At 43.8% G+C, this 19556-nt stretch overlaps 1 protein-coding gene across 1 annotated transcript in view; it reads right to left on the bottom strand.

Moving 5' to 3' along the window:
* Window positions 1-869: 869 nt before the first annotated feature.
* Window positions 870-19556, bottom strand: part of SDK1 (sidekick cell adhesion molecule 1) — a 418839-nt gene continuing 400152 nt past the window's right edge. Inside the window, exons 42-46 of the mRNA XM_061473901.1 lie at window positions 18565-18729; window positions 15857-15994; window positions 13769-13886; window positions 13434-13563; window positions 870-6930 (exon numbers count right to left, since the gene is read on the bottom strand). Coding sequence (XP_061329885.1) covers window positions 6658-6930; window positions 13434-13563; window positions 13769-13886; window positions 15857-15994; window positions 18565-18729 — 824 coding nt within the window. The 3' untranslated portion in view covers window positions 870-6657. The remainder of the gene's footprint in view (window positions 6931-13433; window positions 13564-13768; window positions 13887-15856; window positions 15995-18564; window positions 18730-19556) is intronic.

The following is a 19556-nucleotide window of genomic DNA, read 5'->3' as shown; positions in this document are numbered from 1 at the left end:
AAAGCACTTCTGCATCTCCTGGCAGTTTTGCAGGATGTCTCATTCACAGAACGCTGCACTGTGAGGATTTTGATCTTCAAAATGGGTATGTTGATACCTCTGGGTTATTACAAGCTATCAGCCACACAGGACTGCTTGTATTTATACAACACTGCATTATTTATAATATCCCTTTCAGGAGAGATATTATATGAGATACGAATTCTTTACTCAACAGTTTGACTTCTTCCTCCCTCTCCCTCCACCCCTCAACTCTCCCACTTGGAAAACATTGATTTCTCCCCCTCATTTTTCCCACCAGAGCTGTAGCAAACCTGACTGGGTTTAGTTTACTTCTCTAGGCCAGATGCTCAGCTGGTGAAAATCCCCAACAATCAACCTGGAATAACAGAGCTGCCCTGATTTCCATCAGCTGAGATCTAGTCCTGCACCCCCATCAGCACCTTTGTGGGAATTGATCAATGGCTGCTACCACTCTGCAGGGGAGGACAAGTATTATTTGAGGGGATGAAGGTGTACAGAATAGTGGCCCCACTATTCTGTAAGTGGCTTCCACTTCTGAATGGGTTTCGACTCTCCCTTATTCAGGATCTGGAAGAAGCTTCTTACTGCAAAATAACAAAATATTTAAGGCTGATCAAATTTCAGGTGGAAACCATTAGAGTCAGTTTAGCTGCAAAGCAGCAGGGGTTGTAAGATTTTACAGTCCAGAACAGTGAGGAATTTCAGTGTTACATTTTCACTGTCCTGAGCTGTTAACTCATCAGCATGCTGGCAAGGCACCCAGAAACTTCCTCAAGACAAAAATAACAGAAAGAGGCTAGAAAATATTTTCTTTTTCCCCAAAAGAAATGTACCAAGGACACACGTTTCCAAAAGGGTTCTTTTAATTAGAAGCAAGTTTGCAAAAGAAGAAGTAACTCTCTCATATAAAATAGTGGAGTGGTGAAGGTGAGGCTAACAAGAGGTGTGGAACAAAAATCCAGGGCAAATCCCCAAGGAAACACTGAATTAAAAGCAACGATCCAATAACCATAGTACACTGAAGGGTAACTCAAACACAGCTGTGTAAGGTGGTCCTACCCCTAAACTGACAGCAGATACCAAATCAGAGGACGGATTCCACCCCAAGAGTGGCAAAGTGAGCGGCTACAAACTCACCGTAACATGGTGTCCTTGTATCTTTCTGCTACCCAAGAGCTCCCACCACACTGTGACAGCTCCCAGCACTGCACAGGAGCATCACAACATCAAAGGGGGAGCACCCGTGGCACTTCCTAGCTGCCCCTCCTGCAGAATGCCACCACATGGTAGCAGAAAGGTGTCATTCCCAGATCTAGAGAATAAGACATAAATGGGAAAGCGCTCCAATATAAAGCTCTGTAACCCCATTCTAGTCTCTATATCCAGTGATTCAAGCCCCAAGAAAGTGCACAGTGATCAAACAGCATCAAAATAATGAATTTCCTGCCAAGTCTTGAGACTCCAAGGCCATTTAAGATGGGAAGGTGGCAGCTTTGAAAAGACAGAATTCTGAGTCAGAGACTGAATTTCAAGTCCCAGTGGTATCTCACTTGTTGTTCAAACAGATCTCACCTGTTCAATGTGTTATGCTGTGCTTATCAGTTGTGGCTCTCTTCTACCAGGAGGAGCAACCTTTACACCTTCACAAAGTACAAAGCCAACTTTGTCTGGGAGGGCTGGGGGTGGAGATGCAGGGGAGAAGGGATACAGAAGTACAAAGAACTGATGGGACTTGTCAGGTGGAGCCATTTAACGCCCATGCCCAGCCCAAAATGTTCAGTAAATGCGCTACCAATTCAAGGGTGGCTTTCCCTAAGGTGGTTTCAATGGGTACTCTACAACCACGTGGTCATGCATGTGGCTTTGTGTAAACACCACGGCAACATACCTCTCCCCACGTGACCTCTAGTATTGCCGTGATGATGTATGGACTCCACACGTCAGCAAAACCCTATAAAAACAACCTAAGAAATGTGATTGAACTAGCAGGAACTCCAGGTTGAACGAAGCTGTTTGCAGTACAACCTGCCCATCCAGCAACTGCTCTGTGTTGGCTTTTCCTCTCCAAATACAACCCCTCATTGCATGTGCCCTTCTGGCTGCTATTGACAAAGGAGATCACTACAGATAGGAGGTCTAGGAATCATATTCAGTTTTGGATATCACAGGTTTCTAGGACTTCAAGAAGTCCAGTGGCCCTGATAAGGGTTATCTTTCTTGTGGGATATTTTTGGGATTTAGTTTTTGACATTTCCCAATAAATTCCTTTTCTGAAAAGATTTTTCAGAAACAAGTTGCCCTGCATGATCTAAAAACAGCAAGTGGGAGAAGACACCAGCGCTCTGTATGTATAAACAGCCATCCCCCCTCCTTTTTTTGGAGAGCAGACTGGATAATCTTTGGATGACTCAATGGATTCCTTGAGGGAAGCAATGACAAGGATAATAAATGTATCCCTGTGTCAAGACAGATTTGGACATTTATTCTAAACAACTGCTGGAGCAGCTTCTGGCAGAGACCTGGGTATAAACAGGAAAACGAGATCCTGGCCCATCTGAAAAGCATCACTGGCTTTAACACTCAAAATGAAGAGGGAAAAAAAAATCCTTTTGGGTAATGGATTAGTTTCTTTTTCTGGATGTTTTTTTTCCTTCTCTCCAGTAATGCCAACTGCTTCCAAAAGTGGGATCACTGGTTGTGGTGTGATTCCTTTAGCAAACACTGATGAAACCCCTTGCTCTGGGCTCTCCCTTCTTCATGCCTGGCCCATGAAGGAGTTTCACAGAGGTGACTCTCAGGGTAGGGAAAAAGAGACTTCCAATGAAAGTAAAACAGTTCCCTCTCCTGTCCCTACTCACTGCTGCCACTTGCACCCGAGCAGCACTGATAGTGCACCAAAATTGGAGGATTAAAAGCTGGGAATGGAAAATATTCCACCCAAAGGTGTGGGCTGTGCTGAAGACTATGTGTCATACTGACTTTTGGGGGATAAAAATGTTCCACTTAGAGTGGAACAGTACAGCTTTTTCACTTCTGTGCTCTTTTGCACATGATTTATGATAGGTACAACCTGAGGTTTGGTGCCGTTGGGAGCAACAGGAGCATTGCTGATGGTGATGGCTGGTGTCATCTCAGCCCTGGGAGGGGGATGGACACTTAGCCACATTTTTCCTGCAGGGAATTGGATATTTCCATGGCTACTGCATGAAAAATGAGCTCCTATTAAATCCAGCATCAAAAGACCCCAAGAATCATGGCAAAGTAAATAAACAAAATATCCTAAGAAGGTGTTTTAAATATAAGCCTTCATTTTTCAAGACTGTTCTAAACAAGAAGACAGAAACAGAAGTGGATTTGATGGGTGAAGTTATTGTAACAGGACAAGTAATGTTTAAAAGGCATATTTCAAGGCTGTGATTCCCAGAGATTACACGTATGAAATAGAGCTTTCTTGCTAACTGATGGAGTGCTTCCTTCCAGATAGAACAATTTAGCTGATATCTGAGGTAAATAAAATCTACCCATTAATCATATTTTCTAAGGACAGCACGTTAACAAGAAGGCACAGGCATCGTGCATGTAGCTATACAGGATCCTGGGCAGCAGAACAAACATCCTATGCTCATCTTATGGATGAGCAGGGCAGTGCACTTCCATGCTCTGCAATTGCTTAAGTAAAATAAAACCACTGTGGGCTGGACTGGAACAAAAATACCTTTGTTTGGATCAACAGGTCCTAAAGGAATCACACCTAACCTATTATTTTGGCAGCAGCCAGAAGAAAAGAGCCATACAGCCAACTCAGCAAGCTCAGGCTTTTGAGCAGCAGATGGTTCTGAGAAAAAAGGAACAGTCTCTTCTCCTCACTTTGTATAAATCGTGCTGCTCCCCACGCTGTCATTCAGTGGAGCAGTGGCCACAAAGTCCATTTCCTTTATTCCCCATTGTTCCCTTGCTTTTTTGCTCAATGAGGTATCAGATCAGCCCCAGGGAGTAACTGCACCCTACACCGATACAGATCTGGCAATACTCAGGAGATAACAGAGCTGCTTGCACTATGCTTTCCTTTGGAACAAACTCTTCAGTGTTCCATCTACTTCCTACTAATCTATATCCCTAAGCCCTTAGTGGTCCTTGAACAGCACTACTTCTCATACCCGTTGGATAAGCACCACTAAAATTTCAACAGCAATTGCATTGCTATGTCACATGGATATAAAACAAGGTGTTTAAAATATGTAATCTGATGCAAGAAATAACAAAAGAAAACAAATCAGAAAGTCATGTAGATGATTTTCTCTAAGAAACAAAAAAAAAAAAACAGACTGCAAAGAAATTTTGGCAGCTCAGTAATTAAAGCAAAGTCCATATGGCTTAAGAGAACAGTCAAAGTGCACAGAAGGCAGTGGGGGTTTTGTTTGCTTGGCATTCCTCTTCACAGTGAGCTCAGTCATTCTTTTAGAGCCCCTTCTCCATCCCACACATATCCTATGCAGGTGCAGAGAGGGGGATGGCTCACAAGGTTTTGGCTCAAGCTCATGTCTTTGTATATTCCTTGCCATCTAAGGAGCTGTGTAGGGATCATTATCCCAAACTCAAAAGCCCTTAAACACACCCACTGGACTTTTTGGTTTTGAACTTTTTCTTTCTGGAGCCTTTGGAGAGGAATAGCAATCCAGTGCCAAAGCTATCCAGAATGTGTATGCACCAAGAGCAGCAGCGCTTGGAGGCATTGCCAAAGAGGAAAAGCAGTTCTGAGCTTGTCTGCCCTGTCCAAGAGGCACTGAAAGGCGACAGCAAGGCTGAGCTTGCCCTTGGACCTCAACTGTTCAGGTGAGATGCCGCCAGGCTACTTCTAACCAGCCCCTGTGGGCAGGAACAGGCAGCACTGTAATCAATGTCAGGTTGATTTCACCAACCTGCCTTGAAGACACCAGCACCCTGTGCCACAGCTGTCCCACATCCCTCCAGAGAGGCCAGGGACAATTTGCAATAGCAGCAGTGCCCACACGTGCCCTGATGGGATGTCAGGAAGCAGCAGGGTATCAATTGTCCTGGCTGACTTACATTCATCTGGGAGGACATGCCAGATGCTGGAGCGGCAAGGACTTGCCTACTTCCAAATTCAGCTTTCGAACTCCTGTGGTTAAAATGTCTGGTGAGCCAGGGCTCTTGTTAGGTCCAAGGGCTGGACTTGGATTCTTTAAACTCCTGATAACTTCCTTGCAAGTAAACAACTTGCTGCAAAAATGTGACAAGACTCAGGAAAAGGACAGAAAAGAATAAAACAAAAAGTGACTTATACACAAGGATGGAAAAGAAACTAAAAATCCTCTCTCTTCTTTCAAAGGCTATAGCTTCAAGGGCACAAAGAAGATTGTAAATGCGTACAAGGTAATTCATGACCCTAATGCTTGCAGAACCTGGTTAGCTGTATTTGGAGACACTTCTGCCAGATACAAAGCTGAAGAATCAATAAAAGGCACCTGTGGACACCAGAACTCACCCAGTCTGTGTGATGTGTCTTTGCACAATCAACTCAAACAAACCCAGCTACTGTGTACTGGTTTACACACCAGTCAGCAGTACCATGGAGTCTGGGCAAGAAAGGGTGTTCAACTTCTATTGACAGGGCAGGATAACTTTGATGATCAGAAACCTCCTCAGTTAGTAGACTCTCTAGCCTGTCGGTGCAATCTTAACTGAGAGATTCCTCTGGCTTCCTGGGTTGTGGCCACTGACTTCTTAAAAGTGACCAATTCCAATGGCACAAGGAGTCCATGAGGGAGGATCAGAGCCACACCAAAAATAAACTGACCTTGCATCTGAATTCTTCCCACTTCCTTCACCCACTACTGCCTACAGCGCTCTTTTGAGTCATCTCCTCTTCCAAAGGTCCTGTAGTTGGAATATTTAAAGAATGCAGCAGGTCCCATTTGAACAACAAAGAAAAGCAGGTCAATAATTCAGTATAAATACACTGGGAGTGAGCCTAGAGCAGACACAGTGACACATCTGAGCCTAAATTGATCAGCCAGTGCTCCTAATCTGGGGAGCAGCAATGAGGAGAGAGGAGATGTCTGCTTTTCATGTAGGGTTTTGTCCTTTTTATGTCTTCCTACTTGGCTTTGATGGCAGGGAAAAATTAAAAAGAAAAGAGAAAAGCTAGAGAAAAAACAAAAGAAAAAGGAGCCTGGGAGGTTTTATGTTTTCTCTTCAAATCACATTACAAAGTCACTCATTGCATCTAGGGAATTCACCTCCTTGTCTGGGAAAGGCAGGACAGAAGGAGGGGAGAGAAAGAAAGAGGAAAGAGAAGGGTGTGGGAGCTGCTTCCTGAAGCAGTGTTACAAAAAGCAGTTAAAAAACCCCTACTATTCACAAGTGGTTAAAATCATCACTTTTCAGAATTCCTTTTTTTTTTTCCTCTTTTATACAAAGGTTCAGCTCGTTCAGCTCCACGTTTTTAGAGTTGATTGTCTTCAGGAAAAATACCCAAACCCCAGCCTCATCCGTGTTCCCATCCATTTCTACCCTGATAGAGAAGTTACCCACAGTTCACCGCACGCATAGTCACTGCGCCGGGTCCCCCCGAGTGCCGCCGGCAGTTGGGCTCCATCCTCCATTCCCATCTCAAACAAAGGAGGAGAACCCTGTCACTGGAGTCCGGGAGCCGGGCGCGGGCTGTCCCGTTGGGGTGTACACCCCTCCTGAGCTCTGTGTCGTGATGACAGTCTGGAAATAGGGTTCTGTCTCGCTGGCGGCACACTCCTCGTATCTGTAGGATGCTGGGTGCTTCACACCTTTCTGCTGCCGCTTCCATGAGTTGTAGTAGGTGGGGTCGCTCATGTAGTGGTTCACAAAGGAGTGCTTTGGCAACTCATCTTCATAATCTGAGTCAGTGGCCTGGAGCATCAGGAAAACAACAAACGTAAATCAGCCATTAGCATCCAGGATTTAGCCTGTTCCACCTTAGAAGAAATCAGAGACAAGTTTAATATCACCAGCTGACAAAAGCTGTGATTATAGGGTAGGATGGTTTGTAGTCCGAGTGTAACACATGCTGGCCTGTAGAAAAGCACTGTGCTCTGGTTTAGCCAGGCTTTGCTGCTAGAGGGAGAGTCCCCTGATGAACACTGGTGATAAGAGATGCAGAGAAATCCCTCCTAATTCATTGCAGAATGCTGTGACGGGAGCTATGTTGACAGAAGATGCACGGAAGTGTAGAGATGCCACAGAGAAACCAACAGCTTTCAATCACATAATCAACAAGACTGCAATTACAACTGAGAATCTCTTTCCTGATGCAAGGACATCCCTGCAAACATACTGAAGTTAGCCAGACGTGCTGTTGTTTGTGGTGGTCAAACCAGGGCACTTGCACAGTGCTCTGCATTGAGCTTTTAAGCATTGAAAATTAGTTCTATCACTGAAAAGGAATTATGCAAAATCACCGGGTTTTTTTTCAGGCAAACACATCTATCTGTATATGTTCAGGCTGATTACTGGTGGTACAGCAAGATGCATAACCAGCGGTGACAGAAGAAAGAGAAGGCAAAAACTGGAGAACAATGGCCAGACAGGAGGGGTGGCTTTCTTGGGACGGCTTGGGAACAGCTCTGTGTTCAGAGTGAATCTACACACTTGAAACATTGATGCACGACGGCTGCATAGCTTTAAAGCTCATATCAGTAGTGAGTGAGAGCTCTAGTGAAATATAACCAGCTAAGCTTTGTGCATCTGTCCCTCCTCTGAAGTACTGCTGCTGTGATACAGCTGGAGAAGTCACAGAGGGCTTGTGCATCTCCGAGTGCAGAGATCACAGCAAAGCCACAGTATCTAAGTGCCCGTTTTCCTTCTGTTCCCACCTATAACAGACCCATCCCATACAGCACACAAGCATTTACCCAGTCATTTCTGTATCTCATGCCTTCTCTCAGAATCAATCCTTTGAGCATGCAAAAGCTTTTATTCCCCCCCCCCCCCAATAATCCACGTAAGCAATTCTAAAGGCAATTAAATATCAAAGTAGTAGCTGCCTAAGACTTGCAAGAGAGAGGCAGGTAAGTGCAGCTCGTAACAGTTAGTTGCTGCAATCAGTTTCAAAAGGTTGGTATCATTCTGATCTATGACACCTCACAGCAAACACACACCCTTCTTGATCCTGTCTGTCACACAACTAGTCTCTCCTTCTCTAAAGCTCCTTTTTAATGGTCTCTGAAGAACAATCCTCAAATGCCTTGCAAACCATCGTTTGAAAAGGGCACCGCATCCATCATCCCACTTCTTTGCCTAGATAGCTGCTTCAATACTATTTTGTGCCCATTTTGCAGCAGAGTGTGATGGACAGAGCTGAGAAATTTTTCCCAGTTTTCCAAAAGTCTGAGTAAAGCAGGTCGTTACAGCTTGGCAAAATTGCCCTTCCTCCATTACCCATGCTTTGGCTCTTTCGGAATGATGTACTGTTTGATTATTTGAAGACTACAAAGCCTCAGGTGCCTTGACATGTAATTACTATTACAACAAAACCCTACCAGCATTTAATACTTATTCCACAAGGAACTCGACAAGTCTATCTCCTAGAAAAACACTCCTTTGCACCAACTGCCAGCCTTGAGAAGCCAGCACCCAACTCCCTCTACTGACCTTCCTGAATAGGTGTTTTTTGTGGCGTGCCTGGAATATTCCCAGATTTGGACCACTTCATAGCCAGAGGGTGCAGGCAACAGTTCCAGAGCCTTGGCACCAGTGCAGGGAACATCCTGCCAGCACTGCCCAGTCTATTTTTGTCAGGGGCTCCAACAACAGTGCCTCTGCTGACTGCAGATGTGGCAGCATGGCAGGGCATAGCAGCAGGCAGCGACAGCTCAGGCTGGCTCATTCTTAGCTGCAGATGCAACCAACTTTACCTGCAGATCAAAGATCCCCAAACCCTGGTTTCTTCCATTCTTATCAAGAAAAGAGTTGTTAACACTTTGCACCAGCCTACACTTTCAAACATTCTGCTGCAGCTCCACCGTCTACCTTTAAGGTTAAAAGTGCCTGGGAAGATGAGGGGTGATGTGGGCATGCAGAAGAGAAGTCTCCGCATCCTGAGCAGGTTATGGGTCACTCCTTCCCCAGTCCACCATCACTATGACTGACTTGGACACTCTCCAAAGAGACAAGCCCCTGCTGTAAAGATGAATTACAGCTGAGCTGAGGCATCACAAACATAACGTAAAGAAAAGAAAACCCACCACAAACTTCTAGTGGCTCCTTACTGGTCTCCCTGATGTCCCCACAGACATATAGAAACAAGACAATTTAAAGCTCTAAGAAGAAATGCTGAGAAGTTGCATCCAGAAGACCAACACAGGACTTGCTAGGTGTAATAATATACTGATGGTGGCCCTTGATTTCTGTCCATTGCTAGCAGAAAAACACTCATCACAAAACTAATATAATTTCTGTACCTAAGCCAAGTTCTTTCAAGACTGCCAAAAGTCAACATAATAAAGAGGAGAAATACTGGGAATGCTTTTAGATGGGCTGCTGCCATTTGAAACTTGGACTTACCATGAACAGAAAGAGGGAATTCAAAACAATACCCTCTGCTGATAATCTGTTCGTGATACCAAGTGAAAGAGAACACTGATTTGGTGTAAATAAGGCCAGTGCCTTTCAGAAGCAACTTTCATGAAACATATATAGCCGCATTCGACTATTATTAGCACTGATGCTGGAAAGAATAACCTACTTGTTAGTGCCAATTCAGTCTGTTTTCTTTGTGTTTCCCACAGAACAGGCAGGAACTGACTATTCCAATGTTTCTAAAGTATCTTTAAAGTTCTGCTCTGAACCATGCTTACCAGCAAGGAAATTCCTAAATTTCCATCCCACATCCCTCTCTGCCCTGATGAAAATCAAGAAGTAGCAAGATAAACCTGTTTTGCATGACAATGCAGACAGCTTATACTAGAGGATTACTTTTTAGTGGTTTTTAAACTATCGAGTAAATAGAAATGCTGCAGGGTTTTTTGCTTTGTTTTCAGTTTTCTCCCTTCCCTGACTGTGGCTTTGTTACCTTGGAAACCTCCATAGGCTGAAGCGGGATTGGGTGTGCGGTGACATTACCAACTGTCAACCAAAGGTGCATGGATGCCTTTGAAATAACAAATGCAGAAAATAGGAGCCTATTTAAGTATTTTATTGATAGCATAAAGTACCCGAGTGCTGTTCAGAGGCAAGTCAGCAACCAGAGTTGGCCAGCTTAGTGAATGGGAAATGTGCAAATAGCTCCAATTACCTTCCATTTTTTTAAAGTGACTGCATAAGGAACAACTTTATGAGATTATTTCTAAAAATGTAGAAGGCAGCAGTTTCTTCTGGTTGACATGAAATGAATGTAATTGAAATGAAATGCTGTAAAAGAAACAAGGTAGCCTAGTATGCAAAAAGATTTCTCTGGACACAAGGAGCCCTTGCTTTTTTAATGTGCCACCTGCAGCTGGTTTCCACACAGTGCCCAACTTGTCAAAATCATGAGGACTTTGTTGGAAACAAGTTAAAACATATTCCCTATTAAGTGTTAAGTGGAAATTTGTAATATCTTCCTACTGAGCTGAGAAACCAAAAGCCAGCTGCAGAGAGCACCTGGAAAGACCAGAGCACCACCAGCATTTAGCACTGACTGATAACATGTGCTATGTGGGAGAATACTATCTCCTCAAAACAGGTTTTGGGAGACCACAAGGACAAGTGAGAACACACAAACAGATACCATTCCCTTCTGTAAAACTGCTCTTCCATGACTGGGTGCCATCGCAGATATATCTTCACATTTCTGTACATGGTGAACACCAGATTTCTTCAGATTATCTGTCCAGAACCTCGTCCACTTGACTCATTATCTAAAAGCCTATTATTATTAATCACTTGGAAATTACACTCTTAGCACTCTCTTGCTCCATACCTGCCAATTAAACACTTTAACCTCATTAACAGCACTAGTGCTTGGCTTTCATGACATGGAGTAAGTTAACCTCTTGATTTATGGATACTGAGTACTGCTTGGTCTTCTTGATTTTCTTTGTTTCTCTCTTGCTCTCCTCGTCAGGAGGGAGCTCGGAGGAAAGCTCCCAGGCAGATGAATTGCAAGTGCAGTCAGTCAGCCTGAGAGTTTTTCACAGACTTCTTCATGCTCAGTAAAGCCCATGAGATTTGAAGCCAGAGAGCTTCCTTCTTTTCCATATAAAATCTTCACACCTCAGGCAACAGGGGTAAGACTAAGCAGCAACAAGATGACATGGGGGTTGAAAGCAAAAGCACAGATTTTGGCTCTGCCTGGCCTTTTGTGCATGGTGTTAAGTGGAACTTGATATCCACGCAAAGATGTATTAGAGGGAACAGCATAAGGACCCCTTTTTGCTGCAGATGACCCAACCTGCGTAGAGCTCTTATATAAAGATATCTTTAACTCTTCATATAATGGGAAACACTTCTTCTGCCTGTTAAGAGAGATGGAAATTCTGAAATTCTCAGAAAACAGAACTTGTTGTTAAGATCTCCTCTGAGAATAGAAACATACAAAAAAATAGAAAAGACAAACAGGAAGAGCTAATAGGCACAGGAATACTCAAAAAGAGAGTGGTCAAACATGTATACCCACCTCTGCCCCAACTGACCCTCAACTCCTGTCTGTACAAGCAAACACAAACAGCATTTTCAGGCTGATCAAAAGGCAGCATCTCCTATTGCTACCTCTACTGGGAGTGTATTAACATTTCATGACTAAAAGCACACCCCACCACAAGAAAAACCCGACAGGCATCAAAGACATTATACAGAAAGGCTGCATATCTAAGCCCCAAGGAAAAACAGGAGGCATATTTTGTTCAGATACTCACATACACACACAGATTCACAGAAACATTAGAATCTCAATTGAGACCTTCAGGCTTGACTGCAATACACAGTAAATAAATAATATTAATAATAGCCTGAGAAAAAAACCAAAACAAACCCAAAATTACTTTCTTCTATGATGCACAAACAGTGCATACAGAAGGCAGTAATGACACCCTGCAAGTAGACTTCTGCACATTACCAGGAAATACCACATGGGGCACTGAAATGAATGTCAAAAGGTGCCAGTGCTAAATTTGTGATCATGCTCAGCAAACTCTTTTAATGACAGGTTTAATGCCGAGTTGTTACAGTGACATGACCAAAGCACTATGGGTTTAATCTGGAGGGTAACATCGCACAGACAGCAGCTTGAGCTGCACCAAGGAAAGCTGCCTGCATGACAGGTCGGCCACAGGGCAGCACAAAGCAGCAGGCTGTCCATGGTAATTAGCAGGAGGTGAGAGCCAGGTAGCCAGGAAAAGCAGCTGTAGCTGCAGGTGCAGAAAAGCTACAGATGAAAACTGTCATCACCTTTCACTATTTGCTGCTCTTGATTTATTCTTGCTAGAAGGGTCAGGTTTGGAGTAGTTTGGCCCACTGCTCACTTCTTGCGCTGTCAGTTCAGATTTGTCAGGATCTCAGCTGACAACACAGTTTTAGAGACAGAATTACCTTTCTGGATATCCCTTGAAGTCTGCCTATTCACCCTTGGCCCCTGTCGGACTACAGACCACATGCACTTTCTTTCTTCTTAGAGGGGATATAAGACACAAGATGGAGCACTGCCAGATGGATAATGCCAGCATATACCCACCTTCCTTTGATAACAGAGGCTAAAAGCAACCCGAAGAGAAGGCTCCACTTGAGTTAAACTAAAGCTGCAGGCTGGGATGTTCAGAAACTTGAACGCTGAGTGCTCACAGCTATGGCCATGTGCTCCCTGGCAGGTTACTCATTCCCCACTTACTCCCCCTATAACAGAGGCAGTAGTTACCATCACTCAAGACCACTCTTCTGAACCTTGGTGCTTGCTGTAGCTTTCTGAAAAAGGCACTGTGAGAACTTCAAACCACATCCCATACTTCAGTCAATGCAACAGTCCAAAGTGTGTCTCCACACAGCTGGTAGCTCCAGCCAGCTGGTTATTTTGCAGTATATGTAGATTTTCCTAAAAGTGCTCCAAGTCTGCAGCCCACAGGTAGAAGGGGAGGTCAGCACACACTGGCTGACTGACTGACTGCACTTGTCTTTTTGTGTAACACTGGAAAAACACAAATATCCACCAAGGCCAGGTCTGGAATCTCCCCTGGTTAGGTCCTGCTTGTTATTCTTTCCTTTGGCACTTTAAGATATGATGTGAATAGCCCAGTGAATTGGACATTTTAAATTCCCCAAGACAGTGAGAACACAGTATAACACAGGTATGGGATTTGGACTTCAACGACCTTCCAGGATTCAGCAGGCAAATGAATGTCAGCAGTGACTGGCCACCATTTGGTAAGGCAAAGGGAAACCCTTACCTCTGACTCTGATACCTCTAGGGGCTTCTCGTTGAGGCCCAAGCCTTCGGTCAGCACAGCTCCATTGTACTTGTTGCAGATATCCTCATCAGAGTAGTGCAGCCCCCCTGGGCTTGGGCGAGGAGGAGACCTGGGAAATGTAAAGGGTGAGTGTACGGGATGTGACACAATTAAATCATGCTTAGAAACCAGAATCCCAGCCTGAGGCAGTGACTTGGGCATTAAAGTCCACCCTAGATCCTACAGACAACATTCTCTCCCCTTTGCCTATTTCACAATTGCTTTAAGCTAGACAAAAAGCCACTTCCAAGAGCTTGGTGTTGCCAGCTTCTTACCTGGTTCCATTTTTCTTTGAGAAGGTGCTCTTCATCAGGTGTCTGCTATTGAGCTCCAGAGCAGTGAAGCCTCCATTATCCAGGGTGACCGACTCTTCCACATTGGAGATGGTTTTACCTGGACCCAGGCAATGAAAGATTCAGCTGAAACAAAGGCACTTTTCCTCCATCTACAACTGCAGGAACTAACTTTCCCTTCTGTGTTCTGTATGACACCATTAATGATTTAAAAATCTCTTTACCTTTATTAGTGGCAAATGAGAACAATCAGAGTGAAGGAGAAGAGTTTATTACAAGTGTGAATGAGCAGAAGGAACCAAAAGAGGGGAAAGAAGGAGTTGTTGATGGCTGCATTTCATTCCAAAATATCTAAAATAGTATAGATGAACTATGCTACAAAAGTTCTTATCCTTGTCTTTTGACTATAAATAGAAATGAGGTGACTAATTCAGGTAGTCACTGAAGATGTCCTAAATCAGATGCTGTGAATCCCATTCATGCTAACTGAAGCAAAGCAAGAGAAAGTAAAACTACGAAAGACAGAGAAAGAGGAAAAGGAGATAAAAAAAAGGCAGGAAAGAAAGTAAGAGAAAGAGTAACTGGATAGGAAAAGGGAAAAAGATGTCAGAGCTGTAATGAGGATAAGATGTAGATGTGAGAAATCACTGGACAATGTAAAGCAGGGAAAAGGACAAGGGACTGGAAGAAGAGGAAAAATACAGCAAAGTATATTATTTTTGGTGATCAAATATAGCACGAGCTTATTCCCTCCCATGTTCATTCTTTGTAATCCCAAAGGTGCGAGCTCAGCTCGTGCCCTGGGGAGAAGGAAGAGGTTGCATATTGGTGCTTTGCAGCAGACAGGTACTTTATCCTTGGCTTCAATTTCAGTGCTACATTAAGACTCTGTGAACACTGGTATCTGACAGTACAGGTCAGACCTGTCTTTTCATGTCTGTTCCTCAAATACAGAGCAAAACTAAGAAGATGAGAGATTTCCTATGAGCTATGCATACAAATACGTAATAGTATTAACTTGGTAAAATGCCATGGTATTCATACATCTTACATCTCACGGGACTGAAATCTGATTTTCTAACACCTGTTAGAAGTGAGTTATAAAGAAAGAAAAGATCTTCACTTTGGGACTGAATTACTAAATACTGCCTGGAAGATTCCTTCATTACATTAATCACTAAGAACAAGTAGTGCAAAGACCCATCCACCTGATTCTACTCATTAACATGCCTTCTCTGGCACCTCCTGGCATTAGCACAATTTCTTGCTGGAGGTGGAGGAGGCTATCAGAGAAATACACATTCGAACAACTCTTCCAGGACTTTTTCATGTAAGGAGAAGAAAAGGTAAAAACAATACTCAGAGCTCAAGAACGAGGCCTTTTGAAAGGGGACTATTTTAACATTCCTAGTCATAGAGCAGGTAGCTCCTGTTTCCTTTCAGAAAGGAACCTGGTAGAAATTGTAACTAAAGGAAAATTCAAAGCTTGACACTCATGCATTAAAGTCTAACAGGTTCAGATATCCAAAACACCTCCTAGCTGCTTGGCCCTGTAACTGCAGCTTGGCCTGGGTATGAATGCGACTTGCAGGACACTATTTAATACAAAGGAGCTGAGACACAGTCCTCACACATACAGACCTAGAATATCTGCACTGGGTACAGCCATGGAAAAGCAGAATCTTTTGCCTTCTCCCCATCTAGCAGGGAGTCATGACAAAGCTAAATAAAGTCTCAGCTTATTCCTTTTTGTGGTCTTCTGCCAAGCATTTCACACAGGCTCCTTGGCTTTTGATACAGTCCCTGGGACCTCCAGATGCTTTCCTGTCCAAGCCCACGGTTGGGTATCATCCAGAATCTGATAAGATCAGGCACTCTTTGCCCAGTATGGCTATGGGCAAAAGCTGTTTCTCCCAAACCAGATAGAAAAAAAAATAAACCTGAGTTTTCTGCCAAACAAAATACCTATAAACAGAGTTCACACTGATTAAATCAGGGTTTCAAAAGGAAGACATTTCTAATTCCCACAGCTGTTGACGGCATGTGCACAGAATGGAGCCAGTGTCTTACCTGAACTGCAGTTCTTGTACTTCTTGCTCTGGCCATGCAGGACCAATGCAAACACCACCAGAAGGATGAGGATCAGACTTGAAAGTGCCATCACCAGTAGGAACCACCACTCCTCATAGAAAGGCGATTCTGTTTGCGCTGAAAGAGCAAAAAACCAAATAACAATTCCTTCTTTATGCTCCTTCAAAATTTTCTCTTCTTCCCCACAGTGAACAATGCATCTGGAATAGTGTTCAGGAGAGAGAGGTGCTCAAAGGAGTTAACTCAGCCTGCTCTGCAGCCAGGCTTGCTGACACTGATGGCAAAGAGAACAGAAATTTACCACAGCTCCATCTCTGCGAGCATCTTTCACACACCCAGAGCCTTAGCTAAGAAGTTATCGCCGAGTGAAGAAATGGAGGTTTCTTCCTACTGGCCTGCACACCTACATTTCCTGACTACTGTGGTATGCTTAGTACTCCCTGGGTCAAAGGAACCACCAATATATCTATCATGACCCAGAATTATTCCACTTTTTATGAGGCTTAACTTGCCAAAATTCTGCTCAGTGTCTCTGAAAAATACAGCTAGCACCAGGGAACAAAGTATGCTTGGTTCAGTGTCTTTCACTGCTTCCATTAACTCTAACTTCCAACATTCACTGCTCCTCTGTATCTTTTCCCCATCAGCTTAGCCAAGCCTGATGTGCAGTACATGGGTATCAAATCAGTTGCCTGGATTTTGTGCAATCTCAAGTCATTTCACCTCATTTGACTTCAATTGGAGACGCAAAGTGATACCAGCTTCGCCCTTCTACAGTTACCTTGCCAGTCTTGGTTTAAAGTAATAAGTATTGTTATTTTCTTGCAGTGATATTCTCTTTGTCAGCATCCCTCAGCTTAGTGGGAAAAATGCTGTTGCTGGAGCGCAACCCAGCAGCTGTATGTAATTTCCCTGTAGTCCATAACGTAGGACACCACCTGGTAGGAATGGACAATGCCAGGAGACCAACTTCAGCCCCTTACTATCATGGAACCCAGGCACTCTCTTTCCCCAACTGTCCTGAGCTCTGGATCAAAGCATAAGTCTGGGGTAAGCCTCATGATACAAGCTCAAATTTGTTCCAGATCACTGCATATTCTGCAGCAGTGAAAAGCAGCCACAATCCTTCTTTGCTAGGAGGCCAGCCCATGCCAATAAAGTCCTAAAGGCAAACTGCACAAGCCATGCTGGGCTGAGCAGATTCAGTGCCATTTATACCTCCCTGTGCTAGCTGAAGTGGCCAGCCAAAAAGGCTTTATACTTTTATGACTGTGAATCTCAATGGAAACCTCTTACTTTCATGCAGCAATTTGAGATGAACACTGAAGCATCAAAAGGAAGTGAATTAAATAGTTCTGTTCAAGTGGAGAACTTACAAACAAGTAGCTTATGTATAAAAAACATCAGAAGGAGATGCATGCCCAGCTTCAGAGGAATAATGTCTTTCAGGAAAGGGAAGACTGACACTATTACCGATCCTTTACATTGTGTTATAGCCTCTGTGAAACCAGAGATAGGAAAAACATTGACTCTAGGTGTTTGAAGTGGGTTGTCTATGCCCTTGTCCTGAAAGAGAAAAGCAAGGGTAGCACTCAGTCTGAAATCCATAGACAGCTCTCATGGGCTAAGTGGTTAATTGTGTAAGGACAAACAGAGCCTTGATGGCGACAGCAGCTTTTACTTCTCTTGCCTGCTGGTAACTGTTGAATGCTGTTTATGCTTCTCACTGGAGGAACAGAGATAAAAGCCACTCCAGGTACTGGAGCATTGCCAGGTTCTCAGGACTCTCCAGCATTTTGAATCACAAAGCTGCTTTATCAGGTTCTTTTATTCCTCTTGCCTGTCTTCACTGACACAGCAAGGGTGAAACCTGTTGCTCAAAAGGAACCTGAAGTACAGCTGTCTCTGCAAGGGTAAGAAGAGACCTGAGTAAAGCACCAAGCTCTCCTACTTCATAACAGGCCACTGAACTCTGGCTGTCTAGACATGGCAAGCTGAGTGGAATTTGCTTTCTGAGGTACTGAAGTTCCCTTCAGAAAACCAGAGCACTGGGCTGCTGAAAGAGATTTTGAAGCATGTTTAAACCGTAACTCTGTTTACAGGGAATAAGCACAATAGAGCAAGGAGGCTGGGAGAAGCCTGAGAGCATCACCAACAAGCTGTTCTGACGAAGGAGGAGTGGAGGCATCATGCTGTATTTGAACTGCCAGGCAGAGGATATCAGGAATGATTTTGTGAAACTAAACTTAATAGTTTTGAGAGCCAAATATAAAATAACACAGAAAATATTTATCAGAGAACCTTAAGGAAATAAATAAAGAAGGAAGCAGAGCAAACAAACCAACAGATTAGGAAACGTGAAAACCCAAACAGATTGTAGACTGTGTAAATTAGTCTTAGGGCAAGAGATCTCATATATAAACACACATGAAATTCCTGAGAAGGTTCTTTGTCAAGCTTAAAAATGGCACACATGCATTTTTCTTCTTGAAAGTAAAGCACACTGTAAGAACAAGCCTCGATTCACCACAATATTACTCTGGTTTCATCCTAAAACAAGTGAAAACAAGTTGTCCTTGGTTATTCATTGCAACTAGAAAATATGGGTTGGGGCTTTTCTCCTTCTTTTCTCCCCAGCCCAAGAAATTCCATTGGAAAAGATATTAAAAAAAGATTTCCATGATTACCTGATACTGCCACAGAGGGAACACTGGGTTCTCCATAGCCAAATTCATTGACAGCCACCACCCGAAATTCATAGGTCACACCCTGTTTGAGCTTGTCCAGGCCAACTGTGTAGGAGGTAGCACTGTGAGGGATGTCCTTCACAAACATATCCCACAGTCCTTCATCTAGGAAAGCAGCAAGGAGAGAAATGGCATGAACTGTGTGACTTGGCACTTCCTCTTGCTTACTGAAAAGAATTGCTATTAATGGTGTGTTTCAAGCATAGGCAGTGGACATGCTTACCTGAAGGCTGCTCAGTGATACACAAAAATGTCAGAATGCCCTGCAGGACCCCATCTGTAAACGTACTTATTTATGATGAGGTCTAATAATAATAGCCCAGATGGAAGAGGTCTCCTCTAAAATGTGCAGCAGCACCCCCAGTGACCCGAGCTGGCTAGAGCAGCTGCCAGCCATCTGGGTCCCTCCCCATCAGCTAAGATCACCGCATTAGCACGCCTGGTATTTGACAGAGCAAGTAAACCTAAAGCAACCTGCTCCATCAATGAGTCTTGATCATACAGGTTTTGCCTGCTTTTTGCATTGCAAAATCGACTTCACTTTCAAAGTGCATAGGCTTTGCAAAGTAATGTAAGATTTGGGTCTTGGTAGTACTGTGGCCTTGCATGAACTGGTGCCTGCTGGACTGGTGTCACTGGAGTGCTGCTTGCTCCACAATATCAGTAGTGGTATGTCCTTGGCATGTGCTGGCCCACAGCACAGCAAAGCCCACAAGGTGAGACTTCAGCGCTGCACTTCTGTACCATGCATTTTTAAACAGGAATGAGCTTTTGTTTGTATTATAAACCTTTGAAAGTTCTTACAAACACGAGACCACTCTGATGAGAGTGTTTCAATGGGATAATCTTGGTTCTCAACAGCCATACTGACATTAACCCTGATGCACATCCTCAGCAGGCACCAGTCTAGCCCCTGATCCATACCTGTAATC

Source organism: Pezoporus flaviventris, unplaced genomic scaffold (assembly GCF_033815535.1).
Source record: "Pezoporus flaviventris isolate CSIRO_AGI_PZ_B2104156 unplaced genomic scaffold, CSIRO_AGI_Pfla_v1 ptg000078l, whole genome shotgun sequence".
Taxonomy (NCBI): domain Eukaryota; kingdom Metazoa; phylum Chordata; class Aves; order Psittaciformes; family Psittacidae; genus Pezoporus; species Pezoporus flaviventris.
The sequence above is the reverse complement of the archived record's forward strand: the minus strand, read 5'-3'. Positions and strand labels throughout refer to the sequence as shown.